Here is a 23,930-nt window from a genome sequence, read left to right as displayed (position 1 = left end):
ACTCAGCCCTAGCAAGTGGGTGTCTGGAGTCAGTGCTCCTGTCACAGGGGCCTTGGAGTTATAGGGAGGTCTTTGCTGCGTACCAAGTTAGGGTCTTGCTTAAGTAATAAGTATAAGGAAATAGCAAAAGATGCTGCTGGATCCATTACAGACACAAATCAAGGCGTTTTTCCAGTGAAAAGTGTGATTCCATAATCCTTTTCCTGATACAGCCATTGTTATTTCCTCACACATCAGTTCTGAATATGATCAAATTCATATAAACATTAAGGTTACTGTGGTTACCATGTCTGAGTTGCTTAGTGTCCTCACAATCAGGAAACCTCTCCATAAGTTGTGTGTGTGTTTCTCCACTGCCTTCCAGCTGTTTTTGTCACTTAAACCTGTGCAAAGCAGGTATAAAAAGCTACCTGATGAATATGCTTGCATTTTACATCCACTTTGCACAGGTGTAAATGGTGACAAAAGGTGCAAGGAATTGGAGAATCAAGCCTTGTTGAGTATATTTGTTGAAAAGACTCCTTCTACTACACTGAATCCTCTGCTGGCTCTAATGTTATGGCTAACATTAGGGGTCTTTACCCTCCTTTCCATGTGTGTGTCTGGGACAGATTATTCCCCCTTCATGTGTACTTAGAGCTGCTCTTATGTACGAAAGTGGGTATGAGAAATCTATTTTGTGGGGAGAGACACACTTTGGTTTAGTGCCCTCAGGCTACAGTCATTTCACACATACCCAGAGCCGAATGCTTTCTCATCTCTTCCCTCTGAAAGACCATCTGATGTAGAATCTTGGACTACTAGAACCTCTATGGGGTTGGGAAATGCTTAAAAGTGGGATCCCATTAGTTTGGATAGTAAGGGATTTGTGCAGTCCAGAAAATCCTCAGGCCCCACCCCAACTATCTGGCTGTAGCTAGATCCCCCGATAATGTAGCGTTGCTGCACAGAACAGCTCCCACAGCCAGGTTTGGCTTAGTATCCCTCCTTTAGCAGGGGTGCCACATATGTGCAACCTTCGGTGGCTGATTTTCATAACAGTATCCCATAATATAAAGTTAGGCCTTTGAAGAATACTTCTTGAGGGCATACAGGGGTGCATCCACACAGTACTTTGTAGACATACAAGGGTGCCAAGATATTACAGTATGGTTAAAACGGAGTTGCCACAATCATGGTAGTGTGTGAGCACACAGGCATACAGCTTGATATAAAACCTCCTGTAAATAGATTTTTCCATTCTAGTGCTGGGCCTGTCTCTCTCCGCTATTTCAGTCTTTTGCATCCCTCTGTTACAGCCCCTCCCTATCCCCAGCATGAGGTTTAATATTTCTCAGTGCAATATGCACTTCCAACAAGCGACAGTTTATCACAGAATACAGGAGACGCACACAAGTAAGAAGGAAATTAATGTGCAGTGCAGCGGAGGGATGGACAAACAAGGTGAGAGAGAGAGTGGGTCAATAAAGGGTTAAATGACTGAATACCTGGCATAATCTCCGCAGCAAAACTGGGCAAGAGATCAGCAAGCAGCCCTGTCCTGCCTAGAAAAGACAGAAGGAGGAGAACAGGGAGAGAGGTTACTGCAGGAAAAACATACTCCCCAGCCCCTGCCTAAGCTTTCAGCCCCCTTCCTCAACATGGGATCGACCGACATATGCTCTGTGAAGTGAACTATATGGTTCAGGGATTCCGTCACCTCCATAGTAATTGGCCCTGCTCAATGCATGGTGGCTGTCTATATATCTGTCTGGCCTTGATTTAACCAACTGGGCTCGGGGGGAGGGAGAAAGTCAGGAATGGAGCCCCTCCAATCTAGGCAGAGGCTTGCAAGAAGGGGGTCCGTGCAGCATGATTACAAGGTGAGGCCTGCAGGGTATTGTTCTACACGCACGCACACTACACGCAGGCATGCACACTCACACTCACACACACTCATCTGGGGGCTTGAGTGATTCAATTTTTAAAGAATCATTTGACTGGCATAAAAAAGAGAGAGCGTGCAAAAGACTGCAGCTGTCTGGATTAGAAAAGTGTTGACCCCAATGACCCCTACAAGTAAGCCACATACATACAGCACATGTACGTGTGATGTTTTTCCATATGGGACACTGCAGCTGCACAGACAGGTTCACAACAGATGCCATAATGACTATAGGGGGTGGGGGTATGACGGGATGTCGCTATAACCGGAAGATGCTTTGAGATATGGAGCCGATATCCAAGTGAAGCAAACCAACCAGAAAAGGATTACTGTAAAACCTCACTGCACCTCTTGCTTTTTCCATTTGAATTTACAGTGAATGAGACAAACAAAATCCAAGCCCTAAGGGCAACTTGGTACCTATTTGTTTTGGAACTGCATGTATGAAATGTTGCTAATGCACAGCATATGTCCTGAATGTAGGTAAAGTATACTATAGGCATATATATATATATGCCAGAACATATACAGAATGCCCCTGAGTGCATCTGTGCTGTGTGTATTTTTATATAGCAACAACAGTTTGCTAGGTTATTTACAGATATGCAGGAAGGAGAAGAGCTCACAATCTGAACAGACACACATGGGGGATGGAAAGTAAGGCAGGCAACCAAGTGTAAGTCAGTGAAAGGTGGTATAAAGTCACCTTTAATACCCCTGCCCCCGGGTTTTGCACTGAGCAGAGCTCAAACACAGTGATTAACTGGACCCAAAATCTTTGGTTTCTAGTAGAGTTACCATACGTCCGGATTTTCCTGGACATGTCCGGCTTTTTGGGCTCCAAATCCCCGTCCGGGGGGAAATCCCAAAAAGCCGGACATGTCTGGGAAAATCGGGACATGCGGGGCCGGCAGCGCCGGGGGCGCTGAGCGTCGCGGGCCGGCGGGGCCGTGCGGGCCGGGGGTGCTCGGCCGGGGGCCGGGCCCGGGGCCGGCACCCCAGGGCCCGAGCCGACCCAGGCTGGAGATGCCGGGGGTGGGTGGGTGGGGGGGAGCCAGACTGGGCCGCGCCTCCTCCCCCCACACCCTCCTTACCTGCTTCAGGCTTCCCGCGAATCAAATGTTCGCGGGAAGCAGGGGAGGGGGCAGAGTTGGGACGGGGACTTTGGGGAAGGGGCGGAGTTGGGTGGGGGCGTGGGCGGGGCTGGTGGCGGGGCCCCGTGGAGTGTCCTCCTTTTGGAGGCTCAAAATATGGTAACCCTAGTTTCTAGTCTCTCCCTGAAGCATGTTAAAATCAACCAGAATCTCACTCTCCACTTTCTCATTGCTTCAGCAGAGTGTCTAGAGAGATCAAAATCTACATAAATGGTTGCTGAAGCCACAAGTAACATTCTAAATTCAGGCAGTGCTTTGCAACCTGTTGCAACTCATCAAAGCTGTTCTGGTACTCACTGTAAAACCATCAGACCCAATGAGCTGTCAGAGACTTAGCGGAAGATGTAAAACTGATCCTTCAGATGAAGTGTTCTTTATTTATTACTTTAAAATAGGGTTCTATCCATCAGTTTATGGCAACATTTTCATCAGTGTTTCCAAAGAATTTCATGGAATCCAGGTAGTCCATTCCCTGGAAGTACTAAATGTCCAGACTACTCTCAGCCAGCATACACATATATCTGTGTCATGTACACAAGACATAGGCCATGCATCGTATGTGTCAGATGCCTGCCAGGTAACTCTTGCATATCACAGGCATGCTCTACACATACATACCGGATGCATGGCTCCCATCACAAGAATGCTATACTCATACTTGCTCCACATGCACATCAAATATATGCCTTATTTACACACAAGAATCACATGCATGCAAAATGTATTTGCAGGTACAAACACACATTAACATTGCACGGCTGCAGAAAGTGTGTCTGCCTCCTGTTTGTTTACTCTGCATGCAGGCAGACTGTGTCCCTTGCAGAGACATCAGAGGTTTGAGGATGGTAAAATATGAAGAGATAAGAGGGCGATACACCAGTTGGGAGCAGGCACTGGCCTGGGTAACCCCATCTCCCAATGTAGTGCCTCTCATTTCAAGCCCACCCTAAAACCTGAGCTCCCTGCAGTAGTGCTGGGTTTTATAGATAGGTGCTTCATGGTTCCAAGAATGTCCTGGTAAAACCACAGCTGTAAGATGTGATATGTGGGGGGAGGCAAATGTCAGAAACCATGGTGCTGTTGGAAATCCTAAATTGTTGTGAGGACAAGCAGGACAACCATTCCATGCAATCTGTACAACAGTTTACTCAGTTAGGCCCCTTCAATAAGCACAATGTGATGTGTCTGGATTTAGGAGGAGAGTGGATCTCTTCACCATGCCAGAAGGGCAAATAAAGCTGGAATCTTGAGAATTCAGCAAAATTCCCACCTTCGCATCAGCAGATTCTGCATTGTCTCTGCACTCAAGGCTTTCTCCCCACTCCTCCCTGTCCGTGTAAGGGATTCAGTCTGTGAAGGAATTCACAAAGCCCTCTCAGGAGAGGCCAATTCAGTAAAACCCAGGGCAGAGGCCACATCTGAACCTAAACATGTTGACGTGAAGAGCCCAGCCAGCTACCAGAAAACAATACACTGAGTGACTGTGCCTCATCTAGCTTTCAGCACTTTGATTCTTTCCCCGGGCTGAGTTAATTCACTGATAACCCGTCCCCTCCGTGCCATGTAACTTCCCCCCTTCACAGACCCTCCCCCTGCTCCTCATTTTTAATAAGGACTGTTAAGTAGGCTAGGCTGCAGAGAAACACTTCAGCTGACCCAGCCGCTCTTGTTCATACCAGCGGTTACCACAGCAACGGCTGGGGGAGGTAGCACACAGGCTTGTCATGAATGCTCGCTAATTGAAGGCCGACTTTCCTCCCACAGTGATGAGCAACAAGTGAAGCAAAAATATACAGCAAGAGGGAGAGATTAGATGGCTCAAGGGGGAAGGGAGTGAGGTATAAGATTCTTTCACCTCTAGGTTTAGCTTGATTCAGGCCCAGAATGGTACTGACAAAAAGTGTCGTGCATGAAATGGAATGGGGGGCATCAGCCTAGTTCCTAGGGAACAGGCCCCCTAGCAGGCCACCCCAATTGGGATTAGCTGCCTGCCACTCCCCCCATGCTCTGAAGTCTCAATAGAAAAGCCAAGGACTGAATAGGCCACAGAGCTGTACTCCCTCCTGCCCCACTAGACTAGGTGATCAGTCTGGCCCAGGTCAATGAGGAGAAAGCTCACTGTCCCTGTCCTGTCCCGTGAATAAACGCCAGCGCTCCATATCACTCTAGCTCCTTCCTTTGGCACCAAACTCATTTTTTTAAAAGTAAGCTTGGAAGAGGGAGAGTGTGGGCTAGAAAAGAGCTGTCAAGGAGAAACAGTTTATTCAAATACCCTGATAAGAGGTCATCCTATTTTGTTGCCTATTTATTATTGCTTGGCCTGTCTCGGAAAGCGGACTGTGGACATTTTGATAAATGGATTGAAATGGCTGTCTAGTTTCAATGTCTCTTCTGTAAATGCCTCTATATCCACAAGGACTGTAACTTCTTATGCTAACACCCCTCAGTGAATCCCAGCAGACACCTCTATGTCTAGATGGCCCAATTTTCCAGGATTGTCCCGGATGGTTTTATTCAAAATAGGAGTTTGTCCTTGTGTCAATAAAAATCTGGGACGTGTTGGCACTGTCTCTATTCCTGCCGCACTGCTGATTATGCTTTCCACACAAGCAACTCCAGCAGCTGCCTCTCAGTTGTTCCCCTAACATGCACCTGCTGCCTCTCAGGCACAAGCGGAAGTTATGGCCACTCAACTGCAGCTGAGAGGCACAAAGACTAGAGTGGCAGCACAAGCACAGCAAGGCCCATCACCAAGTGGGAGGAGGATCTTTAGCCCTATAGACAGGCTCTGATGTAGAAGGTCTGGGGAGGGAGAGGAAAATTGGAAATGGGGATAAACCAAAAGAAAGCAGAGCAGACCTGGAAGATGGAGAAATAAAAGGGAAGGAAAGAGGAGTCTTAAAACCAGAGCGAGGAGGGAGAGAGAAAACAAAAGAACCTAACTTAATATGCAGGGTAGACGATACACCCAGAAGGAAAGGAGCAAAAAGTTAGGTCTGACTTGGAGCCAGAGGAGACAAATAGCTGAATGGAATGGGGTCTATAGAGAAGAGGGTAAAAAAAAAATGGAGTTGGAAAAAATAATGAGGGAACACAGGGGTAAGTACACTGAAGAGCAGGAGGAGTCAGCGATGGAAGTGAGTGGCAATATGTTCCCTTTGGGGGGACTGATGCTCTGGTCCCCCCCAGCAGTGGAGGGCAGTAGGGGCCCAGACAGCTATTTCCTTCCCAATAGTGGATGAACATGCTATTGTCGTCAACCTGTGTTACACTCAAGGGGCCCTGGCACTTGGAGACTGACCCAGTAGGAGCATCAGGAAGCAGAGTGGAGAAAGCGTGGCTCTCATAAATTGGAGGCTCTTCCAAGGCTGCTGCTGGGAGATTTATTGGGAGAGTGTGGCCTTGTAATGAGTTCCTCCTTGCTCCCTCTGCGAGCAGTAAACTTTTCTTTTTTCCCGTCCCTCTTTTCTCTGTTTGTCAGTCGGAGGGAGAAACAGAGGCAGCCGTTCTTGGAGATCAAAGCTTTAGCAGGCAACAAAGACCTCCAAGGAGGCTGTTGTCATGGAAACCTTAGTAGCTGAGGCCTTTTAATCGTGCCATTCTCCTTTGTTAGCAGCGTGTGGCTGGGGCTGGCAAATAAGAAGGAAGGGGGGGGGGAATCCTTGGCAACAAGTAGCATTTCTAAATGGCATGAAATAAGTAACTGGGAGGTGAAGGGGGTGTTGGACAAGATCTCAAGAGAGAGGTATGGGTGCACAGCAGAAGGATCTATGGAAAAGCTACATCACACAGGAGTTTAGCAGGAGAGGACACCCTTGGTGCCCTCCTGGCACCACAGCACTCACAGATGCGAGTACAAACTGGTCTTGTTTGTCTTGTCCTTTGTAAAATAATTTCTCCTTGCTCCTGCCCACTTTATGGTTCTCTGGCCCAGGCAGAGCTGTGGGTAAGAAAGTCTTGGTTATAAAGCTGTTTGTGGGCCTTCCTGGGCTGAATTCTGGGCCTCTAGCCCCCTGTGTATGCCAGTGACACTAATACATCTGCCAACTACTGTGGATAAGTAGGCTGGGATGTTATTGGCAGCTCTTCAATGGAATAAAATGAAATGCTACAGCTGTCATCCTGTCAGGGCAATTTCCCGCCATGAACTCTCCCATCTCTGGATTATAGAAGCTGATGTGGGCTCAATCTCTCTTGGGGCAGAGGAGACTAAAGCTGGCACTGCTTATATCAAGTAAAATAAGTTACCTTATTGACTGAGAACATAGCACAAAGGTCCAGCCACACACACACAGCAGCATGCACTGATTTATATAACAAATACATTAGACAGGTAGGTAGCTATTATTACAATGTATGTAAGTATACAAGTAAGTATATATATCTACAACTATGCCTCTCTGCGTGTATTAGGCTAGGAAGAATTTGATTTTTATGCTTTATGAATTTTGACAGGTAACGTAAATTAACAAATTTTCATTTATCAACTTTAAATGTTTGCTTACTAACATGGGATTAAGAAAACCTCAGATGCTAATTGTTTAATTTAAAAAGTAATGATTGGAGAAGTCTAGGCTTCTAGGAGATTCATTAATAAAATACTATCTGATAATTGTGTAATTCATGTTGTGTTAATTGACCCGCCAAATGGAACAGAGAATAAAAGATGTCAACGGTTGTCTAGCAAAGCAGTGTGGTCCATTAGCTAGCGCACCAGACTGGTAGTTAGGATTCCTGGGCTCTACTCCTGTCTCTTCCAGAAATTCACTGTATGTCTGAGAGCTAGTCAACTTAACTTAATCTTTGCCTAAATTTCCCCAGCTGTAAAATGGGGATCATATTTAATAACCTGGATAAAGAGCTTTGAGGTCCTCAGATGAAAAGGGCTATAAATAATAATTTTATTACAAGTGTAGTACATTCTGTATGTTTAATAGAGACAGTGAGCTTGAGTTACAGAAGTCACTTAGCCTAGCTAAAGGGTCCTGATCTCCAAGGAAAGAACATCAATTAAGCTAGCATCACCAAAACCCCAAGATGTCATTGCGAGGCACTATATTAGCCCTGACACTGCAGTTTGTACAGTGCCTAGATCATTGGGACTCTGATCTCTGGTTGGGGATTCTAGGCGCTATCATAATACAAATATTTAATAATAATTTGTATTAATACTCTTTGAATAGCATCCTGTCCTTATTCTAGAGTGGGTTCACTTGCTCCCAATCTCATTCTTGCCCCTATAGCAAAACACTTTTTCCCCACTGATCCCCTAAGATGGGGTAGATAAAGGCCCTGATTCAGCAGTCCATGCCCATAAGTGCTTTGCTGAACTTTAGGCACATACTTAAATCCCACTGGCTTTGCTGAACAGGGGATGGATTTAAGCACATGCTTAAATGCTTTGCTGAATTGGGATCAAAGTGAGAACAGCTAGTGGAATTCTACAGTGCAACGAGAAACTACCCTTATCTTTGATATGGAAGTGTGATCCAGGGACACTAAAAGTCCCAGCCGGGCTGCTCAGATCAAGATGGAAGATTGCTGATGCAACCTGCAGTCTCCATGGGCTGTATGTCCATATAAAGACATGCGCAGCTGCAATCTACTCCATTTTATTCAAATGATAGTACAGGTCTGTCTCATTTTACGCTGGGGTTACGTTCCGCAGTCAGCGCCTAAAGCAAAACTCGTGTAAAGTCAAAATTACATTGAGTGTAATGGCGGGTGGAATTGCCCGCACTACAGAAACAGTATTTAAATTGTTATTTTTCTCTTTTGTTGTTGTTGTTGTTTTTGCCAACCGTTAAAGCAAATCACACATGTTAAATGCGCCTAAGATGTGACAGACCTGTAGAAGCAGCTCCTGAGCTCCTGAGGTTGCTAATGAAGCCCTTGGTTGGGCAAAGTTTGGGACCCTCTGCCCTTAACTATGTAAATAACACTGTATTTTTGCTCCCTCCCAAATCTTCCACATGTTGTTATTGATGTCAAATTATCTTGCCAAGCAGCATCCTCCCTTTAACCTGCATAATTCCTATGCTTCTGAGGTTCAAATCTGAAAAATGTTTCCTATTTCCTCTTAAGCACTCATTGGTCTCCTCTCTTATTCTGCCCTCCCCAATTTCCATTTTCATCGATTGATATGATAAAGAGGTAGAACTCCTGCTCCCCTCACAACCTCCAACCAACATTTTAAAAGATGCAGTGACCCCCAAAATAAGCAATGTACACTGTATTTTAAAAGGACATGTCAATAGGGAGTTGACACTGTGCATGATGGGAAACTCAAACTCTCTCAGACATCATCCCTTTACTGTTTCAGCTGCTCCCAATAGGGAGTCAGCTTTTCATCTGATAAGCAAACAGCAAACAAAAATGTCTCATTGAGCATCCCCTAGGATTGCAGAAGTTCTCAAACCTACATTTATATTCAATCTGTCCTTGCAATTCACTAATATCCAGAAGAGAAGTGGGATGGAATCAGAATATCCCAGGAAGTTCCAGAATATTAAAAAATGATATTTCTTTATTGCTGGCTGCCTATCTCCTGCATCAAAGGGCACTGTCTTGCTTTCAGTCATCACCACATTGAGAGAGAGAGAGAGAGAGAGAGAGAGAGGCAGGAAAAAGAATAAGAAGTGTCGGAAGGACAAGGAGACAGGGAGAAGGGAAGGTAATTGGGATGTCACTGATACTCATAACTAATGGGCTTGATCATTCTGTCTGATGACCAACACCCAGGAGAGGAAGCGAATGTAAGCTGCTCCAACCAGCCTATGAAGCAGAGCAAAGTACACCCAGAACAAGACTGCTCTCATGCTCTTGGAGAACCCATTGAAGTGCACTCTCCTGATGTGCAAGAGCCGCAAACAGTCAAAGTGCAACGACAGAAAACGAGCTGCCCGAGCTGCAGGTTCCCTCCCAGTAAAAGCACAAAGGACTAGGGCAGTGTGATGGGATGTATCAACTCCGCACTGGTGAGCTGAGGGTTAAGCAGCTAGTCTGGACACAGGAAGTCAGGCCCCCTGGCCTTTTGTGGGCATGCTCCCAGTGACAGGAGCATTCAAAAGGGAGCAGCTCAGCCCAGTCTGGGCTGACCAAGGAGGAGAGCAGTTGGATGCAGTAGCATTCTGCCAAAAAGCTGCCAGGACTGGGCCTCCTAGCCAAGCCACGGAAGCCCATTGACCGCAGGAACTGAGGACAACGACTTGCTGCCAACAGGGGAAGGAGCCCCAGAGATGAACCTGGGAGAAAGCCACTGACGGAGGTTCAGGAAACAGTGGTAGGAAATGACCCAGGGAGCACATAATAATACCAGACCCTAGGCCATATATATGGCCTATGGCTTTGAAAGACACTGGGTCAGAACCCAGTGGACTAGGGTGGGCCAAGGTTCCGCTACCCGCCCTTGGGAATTATAGCCACTAGGCAGAGGAGCTCTTGACTCTCACTGTGGGACACTACTGCCAGCCTGGGGCACACAGGCATCCCCCGACAGCCAGTACAGCAGGACAAGGCTCTCTTCTCCATATAATCTTTTATACACCGGTCCCAAGATTTGAAACAACATCCATTTATTTAGGCTTCTCCTGTCTCCATGGTAGCACATTGCTTCACCATGGTATCTGAGAAGCAGTGCAACCAAGTGGATAGACCACTGGACTTGGGCTCAGGAGACTGGTTTTTATTCTAGACTCTGCCACAGTCCTGCTGTGTGACCTTGGGCAAGTCACTTCCCTTCTCTGTGCCTCAGTTTCCTCATTTGTAAAATGGGACTAATGATACTGACCTTCTTGTCAAAGTGCTTTGAGAGCTACTGATGAAAAGTGCTATATCAGAGCTAGATATTCTTAATTATATTATTATTATTTATTATGATACTGAGATTTGGTGGCCAGCTAGGTGCCTTTGGGGTGTGAGGATGAGGCACAGTTAAATAGCCCATTACCCCGTAGCAATATCCGTGTTGGCATCACATAATAAGACCCGTGGCTAGTATCTGGCAGAGATGGCCCTAAACTGAAAAGTGTGGATCCAGACCTGGATTTAGAGCAAACCAAAGTTCAGAGGGGTTCAGGCTTGTGTCAAGTACATGGTGCACGATAGTGCCATGGGACTGGACGTGGATGTGCCAGTGGTTAATGCTGATTTCCCTTGTCCAAGGGCCCACTGTCCACCTCCTGTCTGTAGATGGGCTTTGGCAGTGCATTAAAATACATCACTGTGCTTATCTTCCATATTGGTTAAGTGGTTTTCCTCCAGCACTATCACTTGCTGCACTGTTCTCCTCTGTTCAGATGCCATCTAAGTACTCCTCTGACCTAGCAGGCCAACATATATGTTCCAGTGTGTGCATGTACAGCCTCTACACAAGTTATCTATCCATGTGTTTTAACATGACCTTCACCACAGCAGCAATATATCAATATACAACATACAACATTAAGGAAGGTAATATTTCTCCAGAGGGACTATGCCCTCATCACCTGCCACTTCTCTGATTTCAGGTTTTAACTTCTGATTTCTAGGGGATTAATTTAAGGCAAACTATGGCTCACACTTTAAGAGAAAAAAGTTGGTTCTGGCTAATGTTTAAAATATTGTTTTCCTTGATTATACTGATATAAACCCCCATGATTATACTGATATAAACCCCCATGATTATACTGATATAAATCCCCATGTGGACATTCTTATTAAGGTACAAGAGTGGCTATGCTGGAGTTTACTAAACCAGGGGAAGGGATAGGACAGTACTGGGCTAGAGAGGCCCCACCCCTCAGCAGCTGTAGGGCATGCTCCAGGTGGACGGATAGTTTAAAAGGACATGGGTGGGCCAGAGAAAGGAGATACAGGCGATATCAGGAAGTGAGGCTGATGCCTGGAGCTATGAGAAGAATGGCTCCGGCACTGTTAAGGCCACTCTGGAAGCAGTGATCCAGATCCCCCTTCTCTTTGGGAGTTGAAAACTCACAAGAGACTGTGAAGAACTGGGCAATATTCCATTGGCAGACTAAGCAGAAGTGACCTGTGGGGAGTATATCTGGACATGGATCAAACAGTGGTCTGGACACTGTAATGCCCTCTTGAGTCAGGACCTGGTGGAGTGGATGGGCTGGGTCTCCTTACCTGGCTCCTCTGCACCTCTCAGATGACAAAACCCTAATGGGAGTGGAAGGGACATTCTGGAGAGAGATTGAGACCTGCCACATATGACCCAACTGGGGCTAACGTGGCCACTCACACATAGGTGCTGACTCTGTGGGTGCTCCGGGGCTGGAGCACCCCTGGGGAAAAATTAGCGGGTGCTCCGTACCCACCGGCAGCCAAGCTCCCCTTCCTCGCCTACTTCTCCCCAGCGTGACGCGTCCACGCTCCTCTCCCTCCCTCCCAGCGCTTCCTGCCCCCCCGCCGCCTAACAGCTGTTTGGCAGCACTTAGGACTTTCCGGGAGGGAGGGGGAGGAGTGGGAACGCCGTGCGCTCAGGGGAGGAGGCAGAGAAGAGGCAGGGCAGGGGCAGGCACTTGGGGGAGGAAGGTGGAATGGGGGCAAGAAGGGGGCGGGACTGGGGTTGGAAAAGTCAGGGTGGGGCGGGGACTTTGGGGAAGGGGTGGAATGGGGGTGGGGCGAGGGCGGTGCAGGGGTGGAAAGAAGCGGGGCAGGGTCGGGGCCAAGAGCAAGAGGGGTCAAGCACCCACCGGGCAGACGGGAAGTCAGCGCCTATGCACTCACATGTTCCTGGAATACCGGACATTCTGGCGCTTCTGGGAATGGTGTGGGTCCACCCTTGCTTGTGTGACCTTGTACACATGGTGCGTGAGAGGTCACACTGCACAGGGGATGCCATTTTCAAGAGCACCCTATGCTGCTGCGGGCGGAGTGGCACGCACTTCAAAATAGAGTCCCCTGTCCAATACCAGACAAAAACAACTCCGGTATTGTCCCAGTACTGAACAGGGGACAAACCAGCCAAAAAGAGGACTGTCCAGTATAAAACCAGACGAGTGGCCTTCCTAGCTGGGGCCTGCTGTAGAATGATCAGGCCAGAAAGAACCACAGAGCCATTGCCTGATCACTAGGCTGGCTGGCTATCAGACTGACAAGCTACAGGGGCCTTTTCCCAGTTTAGTTTATGTTGCTTTGGAAGCAGTTTCAGTTAAACCAGAAAAGGCCATTCTTATTCCAGAATAAGTGTGTCCACAAGAGGAAGTGTACCAAGTATAACTATAGAAGTTGAGCTATAGTGATATAATTATATCGGCATAACTGGAAAAATTTCCCATATAGACAAGCCCTTATAGCAAAAACTGGTGCCCTCTCAATTCTTTTTCAGGGATGAGCCTTCAGACAATCTGGGAGAACGTTAGGGGCTGCCTGCCCCCATTACAGATCTCAATGCAGCAAAAAACAGTGCATTTGGGATCTATTTAGTGTATATTTTTAAAAGACACAATTTCAGATTTTTTATTTGCTGGCACTTTATCACTTTAAATCTTAAATAGGGGGCTAGATTCTCCACTGCCCTGCCCCTTAGGTAGCCACCTGCCCATGTGCCAAGTGAGGCTATGTGGATGTGAAACATTCCTGTTCTGGTTTGGCAGTGTTTGATACCCACTTTCCCCAGACACAAATCACCACCCAAGGTGGGGGGCAGGGGAGAATCAGACCCAGGAAATGTAATATATGTATGTACTACCCTCACAATATACTGCATAAACATACTCAGAGGGAGACAAAGCATGAGAGCTTTCCACTGGGGAAGAAGCAAATTGTGAAACATGGCTCACCCAGAACCAGCAGCTCCACTGACTCCTCATTCTTGCCCTCCAAGTCGTCAGGGGTGATGATGAGACAGTAATAGAGCCCACTGTCTCCCCACATCAGCTTCCCAATATGGAGGTCTGCATCTGAAAAACAAAAAATGCAGAGGGTGGGGCCATCCCCCAGCCCCCTCAAGAAGTGAAGGGTTGAAAACACTGGCTCCAACTCCAAGTGCAACCCCCTGGGAGCTGTCACTGACGGGAGTAGATTTTTGTTCCCTGGTGGTTTGCGGGGATTACATCCCTAGCTAGTGCTGTGTGACAGGTCAAGCCTCTAGGAACCGATCCAGCTCCCCATTAATTCCAGAGGGAGGTGGGATTGGACCCTAAGAGAGTAACACAAGCCCATTACTCTGAAAACAGATGTAGCTCGGTAAGCTGTGGTGTTGAATGGGGAATTGGAGAAACACAGGCAAGGCCCACAAAGAGATTGCAAGGCAGAGGATGGAGCCCTTGGACAAACCACTAACTCCCCTTCCTTTTGCCCTCCCTACTGGCAATGGCCCAGTGTCTTGACAGTACTCCTGCTGGGCAAACGGGGTTTAGATGCTACTTCCTCTGGAACACATCAACCATCTCCCAAAGGCATCACTAGAAAACAAAGGAAAATATTCCCTCCCCTCCAAGAGGTGAGTGTGTTTCCGCCACACCAGGAAGCAAGAGGCTAGTAATCCCTATCAGCTAGCTGGCTTGTTGAATTAGAGAGGATGACATGTATTAAGGAGTCCTAGTCTCATATGGCCTCTTCCCGCAAAAGACTGAGGGAAGTCTTAGCTCCCCCCAGTTGACTTCACACAGCTTAAATCTCTTCCTTTTCTCCCTCCTGAAGTGGGAATGGGTTAGGTCCCTATTGGAGTAGGTGATGAAGCCCAGAGTTGAATAAACATGAGATGCAGAATTACTCCTTCGTGTTGGCAGGACAGGAGGAGAGGAGGTCTGTTCAAAAGGATTGGAAGAGTTGTGAGCGGGAAAGCCCAGCCATGGAGACTGCATTCCCTATTCTCTACCAATTCTCTATCACAGGAGAAGCTGGCACCTCCAAGTCAGCATTTGGGCCCATCGGTGGGAGCAGTGTGGAGAATCCCAGAACTAAATGAACATGAAAACAGAACACCCCTGTTGACCCAGGAGAGAGTAACCCCTCAGTCAGGATTGGAGCCCCTTTGTGGAGCAGGTTAAAAGTCCAGGAGGAATGAGTTTAAACTCCCCTCTATGGGTCAGATTTAGTTGGTAGAGTCCATTGTCTAAGAATAAACTTGTACCATTGGGTCCTGGTACATGACTGGGGGTCCCTCGGCACTAGGATTATGCAAAAAATAATAATTAATACCCCTGCCCCAGGTGGAGTTAACTAAACAATTTCCAACAGCCTTCAGTATTCATAATTGCCAAGGAATGATTCTAAACAATTACTAAAGCAGCTAGGGGGGCATTACCATGGACAATGGTGACATCTCTTTCCTTATAGAAGTCCCCTATTGTGACCGCGGATCCCTGCTTGGAGGCTACGACACGGACCGTCCTTCTGCTGTCCACGCAGTCCAGGTAGGGATCCCACTCCAGGTTCCTTTTGCTCACCGCTTGTATCCCTGAGGTGGCCAGACCCAAAGCTTCTCCCGTGCGGTCTTGGCAGTAGGATTTAAACCTCCATTGCACCACAGCCGGCTGCGTGGAGGAAGTAGAAAAGTGGCAGCGAAGCAGGGCAGGCTGAAACAGCATAGCAACCTTCTTCTTTTCAGGCACCGTGACCTGCAGTCCCTCAGCAAGTGCTACAAAACAAAAACATTGGTGTCATCCCCCAGCGTGGTACGGACAATATGCTCTGGGCACAGATGGGATTAGATGTTTTACAATGGTGTCATTCTCACATAGACTTATAATGACCATCAGATTTTAGGTACTGGGGTGGAATTTCCCTCAAGGTATGTTAACAAGGATATTTGGGGAGTAGGAATAAGACCCCCCAGAGTTTGGCTCAAGGGTCAAATGTAACATCTTTGGAGAGGAACCACATTTTTTTCTGTATTTGTACACTGCCTAGTACAATGGGGTCCTCGCCCACGACTGGGGTCCCTAGGCACTACAGCTTATACAAATAATAACAACGGCCGCACTGGGATGAGAACAGAACTGGACAACTGCCTTTATTATTTTAGGTGAACTTAAAAGCAGTTTCTGTCCACCCATTGAGGAAGATCCAAGTACAAGAGAACAATAGGATTATGTGAGTTTAGTTTTAATAGTAAAAAAGAAAGTGGATGAGAGGGGAGGGCATATTAGGCACTTCTAAAGGACTAGGCACTTTATGGATAAGTATACTCCATGCACTAAAGATATTCAGTAAGTGGGCCAGATTCTGATCTCACTCGTATCAGTGCAAATCCAGAGTAACTCCATTGATTTCAATGGAATTACCCAAATTTAACTCCAGCATAATTCAAGGCAGAATCTGGCTCCTTGTAATGTGCATTAACACAGTCCCACACCCATATTGAGACACAATAGGTATGAATCCAGATCACACAACTCTTGCGGCAACTGGAGTGCAGTCTGGGCACTAAGCAAATTCTCTCTATGTGAGAGGAGCAAAGGATAGTGGCCAGAATTCTTAGGCTTTTGCATTTCATGGAAATTTGCATTTCATGCATTTAATTTCATTCGATTTATCTGCCAGCTGACAGGAGAGCTGCGTCCCCGCCTGACATATTGGACCTCACAGCAGACACATGGGAGTGAATTACATGTGTGACTGCTGATGCACCCTTCTTGTTTGGTAGTTTAAAACAGTGGTCCCCAACCTTTTCGTCTGGCGGGCACCAGACGATGAGCCACAGAGGACCGTCGCAGCGGATGAACAGCCACCAAAATGCCGCCGACAAGCGGCAACGTCAATAGGCGTCACCACTGAAATGCCGCATCATCCAGAGGCGTTGCTGCCGAAATGCCGCCAAAAATCGCTGCTTGTCGGCGGCATTTCGGCGGATGCTCGTCCGCCGGCCAGTACGCCGGCACACTTAGATGCCCCAGTGGGCGCCGCGTTGGGGACCCCTGGTTTAAAGTGAGAATGGCAGAAGGGGAGGGGCTGGGGGCTAGCCTCTCGCAATGACTGGTTCACCTGCCGCCCATGATTGTGGGGGGAAAGGAGGCAAAGGGAGGAGAAACATTGGGATGAACACAGGAAGTGTAAGGGTGAGTAGGAGGAAATGAGATCTAAGGTACAGAATGGTTAAATGTAGCTGGAAGGTAGTCTTTAGTGACCCCAATTAAGGTATGTTTAGCAGTGTGAAGAGAGTAGAAACCAGACTGTAAGAAATCAAGGAGAGATATGGAGGAGAATGAAGTCAGCAAGGGTACTTAAAGATCTTGGAGGTGGGAGCTAAGGTAGTAGTTATAGACTGAAATTAGCATGAAGGAAGGTTTTTTTAAAATGGAGAAACAAGAGTGTGCTTGAAGGGAGAGGACAATGAAGCAGAGGAAAGACCAATTAAAGATAAAGGAGAGTCAGCCAGGACATAGTAGGTGTGAAGGTATGCGGCCACAGGAGGCGGTTTGAAAGATTAGAAGCAGAAAATAAGCAGAGATCTCTGAATTTGGAGCAGAAGCAGAGGGATTGGGGAATGGAGAGTCTTGGACTAATGTTGTGACTTTTCTTTTTGAAGAAGTTAGCAAGGCACAGTGTACAGAACCAATTCAATCACTGGATTGTGAAGAGATTGCAACAAAGAAGCCTATTAATGCCAGTTTTGAGGGATAGAGATACTTGTCTACTAGGAGCTGGGACTGAGACCCACAATTTATTTCACTTGGACACCAAAACCCATGAGATCTGGTAACAAATATCAACTACTTCTGCTTTGGGCTGGATTTGAACTGGTCAACTACTGAGTAAAGGCACCATTTCCCATTCTCAATACCTTCCCTCATCCCAGCAGGGCCGGCTCCAGGGTTTTTTCCACCCCAAGTAGCCACCGCCCCCCACACCCCAAAACAAAAAACAAACGAACAAAAAAGCCGCGATCGCGATCTGTGGCACTTCGGCAGGAGGTCCTTCGCTCCGAGCTGGAGTGAGGAACCCACTGCCGAATTGCCGCCGAAGAGCCGGACGTGCCACCCCTCTCTGGTGTGGCCGCCCCAAGCACCTGCTTGGTAAGCTGGTGCCTGGAGCCGGCCCTGCATCCCAGTGCTCTGTAACAAAACTGCCGTGGGAAGTAATATGCATGACTCCACACTATCTGCACCCAGCACAGTGTGTGAAATTAGCTGACCAGATGACCCATCATGTTGCTGCAGCTTAGCTGATAAAACAGTGACTCTGCAGACATGGTGGGTATTTAAATCTTTCCCCTGTGAACTAAGTATTTGCTTAGCAAACACAATTACTTTCAGTGAATTCTACAGGATAAAGTCCCTTCCCTGCATAGCCCACTTTCCTGTTAATGAGATTAAGGGCTTGGGCAAGCCAGGGACTGCTTTAATAAATGATTAGCAGAGCTTTAGCAAACTCTTATCTGACCAACCACCCGCATGCCCTTCTGGAGGTCCACATAGGGGAAAACAGAGTGGGAATGTGTGGGACAATACAGTATAGGGGTTCTGTTTCCATCAGACAGTGTATGGGAAGCATATGATGAGCAACTTGGCATCTTCCATGCAACATCCCAACTCTTCTCTTATCCACTTGCTTTTTGATATTCTTTAATATTAAGTGTCCAGGGATGCCCTAACACACACACACACACACACACACACACACACACAGAGTAACTGGGAATTATAAACCTGTTATTTCTTCTGCTAAAAAATCTGAATCTGTTAACTCATTATGCTGCTTCTGCTTCAGCAGTAGCCATCAAAAAAAAGATATCTGATTGCTAGGTTCCATTAAAACACAGTGAAAATATGATGGTGACTTCATATAAATCAATGGTGCAGCAATAATCTAGATGCAGCTACCAGTTTAAGATTCCTCACCTGCAAGAAATGTGGCTGAACTTGAAAGAATCATGAGGACAGAAAGGACGTTATGTGTATATGAGGGTGAAGCACAGAAACCTGGGATGTTTAGAGAGAAGAGCAACAAGAAACATGATGGAGGTTTTAAAAATGATGAAAGGTTTAATCATGAGCGACTGTGTGTGTCCCCTTCATCTAGTTTAATACAACTAAGACTAGAGAGGGACTGAATTTTTCTATGTTTGGGGCTTGCAATACTGTGTATTCCTCTTTTCTTGCTGATTCCTTTCTAAGCTCCCTCTAGGGTTCTAAATTATGCACTGCATTTACTCACTCCTGTACTATGCAATCTGCATTAGACACAAGTAATGACCAGTAAATTTAGTAGTGATTAAAGAAAATTTACGGGAAATGATTACATAATGTAAAGGTAATCTGGGACACTTACATTTGCAAGCAATGAGTGAATCAAATACATCAGTAGAATTCAAGAGGGTCCTGGCTGCGTCCGTTTAGCAGTCATTTATTGTAAGAGAGGAGCTTAGTCCAAACTGAATAAAGAATAAAATGAACTTTATTCTTAAGGTCACCAGATGATTGTGCACAGAGGTCTGTCTAGGTACTTATAGGGCCCATACCACCAATTGTCTGATCTAGTATGGCTAATGCTATAAAACCATAGAACCAGCATTCCTTGGTTTTACATAACTTTGTGCATATGAGAGAAAGATGATTATGTATGTATGAAATCAGGAGTCCTTGGACTCTGAACTACATGGCTTAGGAAAATCTCTGTAAAAATTTAAATCAGGAGGCCCAGGAACCTGAGTTTTGAGAGAAGGAAAGTGGAGTAGATGAAAGTTTACGATGATTAACAGATGGTTCAGGCAATGGTGCTATAAGGAAGGCTATGGGATGTTCGACCACTGGGTGGCATTCACAGACACAGGGCTGTTTCTCATGGGATGGACTCTGCTTGAGTGGGGGGAAACAGACTTCTGGGAGGTTAGCACAACTGATTAAAAGAGCTTTAAACTAGTAATTTGGGGGAGACGCTCAAGTAATCTCCATGCCTGATTCTAATATTGAACAGGAGGAAAATCAATTAAGAGAGGATACAACAATGGAGAAAAGAACAACAGAGGATAGGGGATTGGACATCAAGAGGAAAGATAGTGACAATACCACTGACCGCAATTGTCAGGTAGGTGACACTGGTAGTAAAATGACTGTTCCTGGGCAAGGAATCTGAGTGAAGCCAAGCAGAAACTGCTAAGATAACTTCACACCAATGCAAGAAGCCTGGATAACAAAATGGAGGAACTGGAAGTCATAGGGATAATAGAAACATGGTGGAACAGTAGGCATAACTGCAATACAGGTATTGAAGTGTATGTGTGTTTAGGAAAGATAGAAATAAAGCCAACAGTGGTGAAGTAGCCTTGTATATTAATGACAAGGTAGATCATACAGAAATTAGAAGTGATGGAATCTGTTTGGGTCAAAATCACTTTGGGGAAAAAAGAAAACAGATGCTCCACTAGGATAGTCCTTGGGGTCTGCTACAAATCCCAAGGATCTGATCTGGATATAGATAGAAATCTCTTTAATATTTTTAATGAAATAAATACTACTGGGGATTGTGTGATTATGGGAGACTTTAATTTCCCAGTACGATTTTGGAAGACAACTGCTACTAATAATGGTAAGGCCCCGGTATTCCTGTATGTTAAAACCGTTAGATTTCTTCACCAAACCAACAAAAGGTGATGTCATTTTAGATTTGGTGTTGATAAGTAGCGAGGACTTCACAGAAGAACTAGTCGTAGAGGACAGCCTTGGTTTGAGTGATCATGAGTTAATTCAGTTTAAACTAAATGGAAGGATAAACAGAAGTAAGTCTGCAACTAGGGTCCTTGATTTCAAAGGGCAAACTTTACAAAATTAAGGGAATGAATTAGGGAAGTGGACTGGACTGAAGAATTTAAGGATCAGAATGCAAAGGAGGCAGAGGCTTGGAATTATTTAAAGTCAAAATTGTAGAAACTATCTGGAGCCTGCATTCCCAAGCAAAAGGAAACAATTCGTAGGGAAGGAATGCAGACCAAACGGGATAAAACAAGCATCTCAAAGAAGTTATGAGAGAGCCTACAAGGAATGAAAGAAGGGATGGATCAGCAAGGAAAGCTACCTCTTGGAGGTCAGAAAGTATAGAGAAAATGTGAGAATTGCCAAAAGCCAAGCAGAGTGGGACCTTGCAAAGGAAAATCAAACCAATAGTAAATGGTAAATCCAAATCCAAAGTAAATGGTTCTTTAGACATATAAATAAAAATAAAACAAGGAAAAAGGAAGCAGGATGCTAAGCACTGAGGATGACGTGGACATTAAAGACAATCTAGGTATGTCCTAACACCTAAACAAATACTTTTCCTTCATTTTTAATAATGGTAATGAGGAGCTTGTGGACAGTGGCAGGGTGGTTAATGGGAAAAAGGGTATGGAAGTATAAATTACCACATTTAAGGTGGAAGCCAAACTCAGACTGCTTAATGAGACCAAACTGGGGGCCTGGATAATCTCCATCCAACAATATTAAAGGAATTGGCACATGAAATTGCGAGCTCAATAGCAAGGATTTTTAAGGAATTTGTCATACCCTATGACTGGAGGTTTGCAAATATAATTCCTATATTTAAGAAAGGGGAAAAAAGTGAACTGGGAAATTATAGGCCAGTTAGTTTGATCTCAACTGTGTGCAAGGTTTTAGAACAGCGGTCGGCAACGTTCGGCACGCGGCTTGCTAGCGTAAGCACCCTAGCGGGCTGGGCCAGTTTATTTACCTGCTGACGCGGCAGGTTCGGCCGATCGCGGCCCCCACTGGCCGCAGTTCACCGTCCCGGGCCAATGGGGGCGGCGGGAAGCGGCGCGGGCCGAGAGATGTGCTGGCCGCGGCTTCCCGCCTCCCCCATTGACCCGGGACGGCGAACCGCGGCCAGTGGGGGCCGCGATTGGCCGAACCTGCCGCGTCAGCAGGTAAATAAACTGGCCTGGCCCGCTAGGGTGCTTATCCTGGTGAGCTGCATGCCGAACGTTGCCGACCCCTGTTTTAGAACAAATTTTGAAAGAGAATGGTTAAGGACATAGAGGTAAACGTTAATTGGGATCATATACAACATGGTGTTACAAAAGGCAAATAGTGCCAGACAACCTGAGCTCTTTCTTTGAGAAGATAACCTGAATTTTAATAAAGCATTTGATACAGCTCCACACTGGAAATATTAGTTACATTGGAGAAGATGTAGATGAATATGAGAATCAAAAGGTGGTTAAGGAACTGGTTGAAGGGGAGACTACAATGGGTCATGCCGAAAGGTGAACTGTCAGGCTGAAGGGAGGTTACTAGTGGAGTTCCTCAAAGATTGGTCTTGGGACCAATTTTATTTAACATTGTCATTGCTGACCTTGGCACAAAAAATGGAAGTGTGCAAATAAAATTTGCAGATAGCAGAAAGTTGGGAGGTATTGCCAACACGAGAAGGAACAGAATATCATGCAAGAAGATTTGAACAACCTTGAAAACTCGAGTAATAGAAATGGGATGAAATTTAATAGTGCAAAGTGCAAGATCGTGCACTTAGGGACCAACCACAAGAATTTCTGCTATAAGTAGAGGACGATTCATTTTGAACCACAAGAATTTCTGCTATAAGTAGAGGACGATTCATTTTGAAGCGACAGATGATGAGAAAGACCTTGGTGTACTGGTTGATCACAAAATAACTCTGACTTGTGAAAAAGGCTAATGTAAGCCTAAAATGCATTAGGGTGTATTTCCAGTAGAAACAGAGGAGCATTATTACCATTATTCAAGGCACTGATAAGACCTCATCTGGAATAATGTTTAAGGAAGATGAATTCAAACTGGAACTGGTACAGAGAAGAGCTACTAGGATGTTCAGAGGAATGGAAAACCTACCTTATGAGGGGAGACTTAAGGAGCTTGGCTTATTTAGCCTAACAGAACGAAGGCTGAGGGGAGATATAATTGCTCTCTACAAATACATCAGAGGGATAAACACCAGGGAGGAAGAGGAATTATTTAAGTTAAGAGCCAATGTTGGCACAAGAACAAATGGCTATAAACTGGCCATTAATAAGTTTATTTCTGAAATTAGATAAGAGTTTCTAATCATCAGAGGAGTGAAGTTCTAGAACAGCCTTGCAAGGAGAGCAGTGGGGATAAAAAACTTAACTGGTTTCAAGACTGAGCTTGATAGGTTAATGGAGGGGATATTATAATGAGATTACTTACAATGGCATATGGCCTGCAACTGCTATTAGCAAATATCTTCAATGGCCGAAGAGGGGACACTAGATGGGAAGGGCTGTGAGTTACTACAGAGAATTTTTTTCCAGGTATCTGGCTGGTGGGTCTCACCCACACGTTCAGGGTCAAACTGCGGCCATATTTGAGTTAGGAAGAATTTTTCCCCAAGTCAGATTGACAAAGACCCTGGGGTTTTTTTCACCTTCCTCTGCAGCCTGGGGCATGGGTCACCTACTGGTTTGTACTAGTATAAATGGTGAACTCTCTGTAACTTGACGTCTTTAAATCATGATTTGAGGCCTTCAGTAACTCAGCCAGAGGCTAGGTGTGTGTTACATGAGTGGGTGGGTGGGTGAGTTTCTGTGGCCTGCAATGTGCAGGAGATCAGACTAGATGAGCACAATGGTCCCTTCTGGCCTTAAAATTCTATGAGTAAAGAAGATGAGAGCCAGTGAGTACATAACTAAAGGGATTTGGAATGTTATATAGAGACTTTCACCTCTTGATTGCTGGTTTGAATCCAGTCCAATTAAGTACCTTCCAAAAGTCATTACTATCTGATTGATGGCTGGTAAGAGACTGGAAAGGAAAATTGAGTAGGCCTAAACTCTGGTCAAGAAAACTGTGTACGTGCTAAAGTCTGGTCAGGCTGTGTGTACATGGTCAAAGGGCAGCAGGAGAAAGAAAAAAAAATTACAAGTGTCACAATTGCAACAGCAAATTTTAAGAAATATAAGCTTCAAAAAAACA

At 45.9% G+C, this 23,930-nt stretch overlaps 1 protein-coding gene across 7 annotated transcripts in view; it reads right to left on the bottom strand.

Moving 5' to 3' along the window:
- The window catches only part of ILDR2 (immunoglobulin like domain containing receptor 2), a 48,740-nt gene that overhangs the window by 18,767 nt on the left and 6,043 nt on the right, over positions 1-23,930 (bottom strand). For 4 of the 7 annotated variants that reach the window (XM_034791754.1, XM_034791764.1, XM_034791774.1 and 1 more), the window contains exons 2-4: positions 15,335-15,667; positions 13,866-13,985; positions 1,488-1,544 (exon numbers count right to left, since the gene is read on the bottom strand). In XM_034791754.1, the coding sequence (XP_034647645.1) occupies positions 1,488-1,544; positions 13,866-13,985; positions 15,335-15,667 (510 nt within the window). Of the gene's footprint in view, positions 1-1,487; positions 1,545-13,865; positions 13,986-15,334; positions 15,668-19,299; positions 19,379-23,930 lie in introns of those variants that run through there. The other 3 variants (XM_034791791.1, XM_034791800.1, XM_034791810.1) reach the window with 2 other exon arrangements.

Source organism: Trachemys scripta, chromosome 1 (genome assembly GCF_013100865.1).
Source record: "Trachemys scripta elegans isolate TJP31775 chromosome 1, CAS_Tse_1.0, whole genome shotgun sequence".
Classification (NCBI taxonomy): Eukaryota; Metazoa; Chordata; order Testudines; family Emydidae; genus Trachemys; species Trachemys scripta.
Note: the sequence above shows the minus strand (reverse complement) of the source record. Positions and strands in the feature narration are given on the sequence as shown.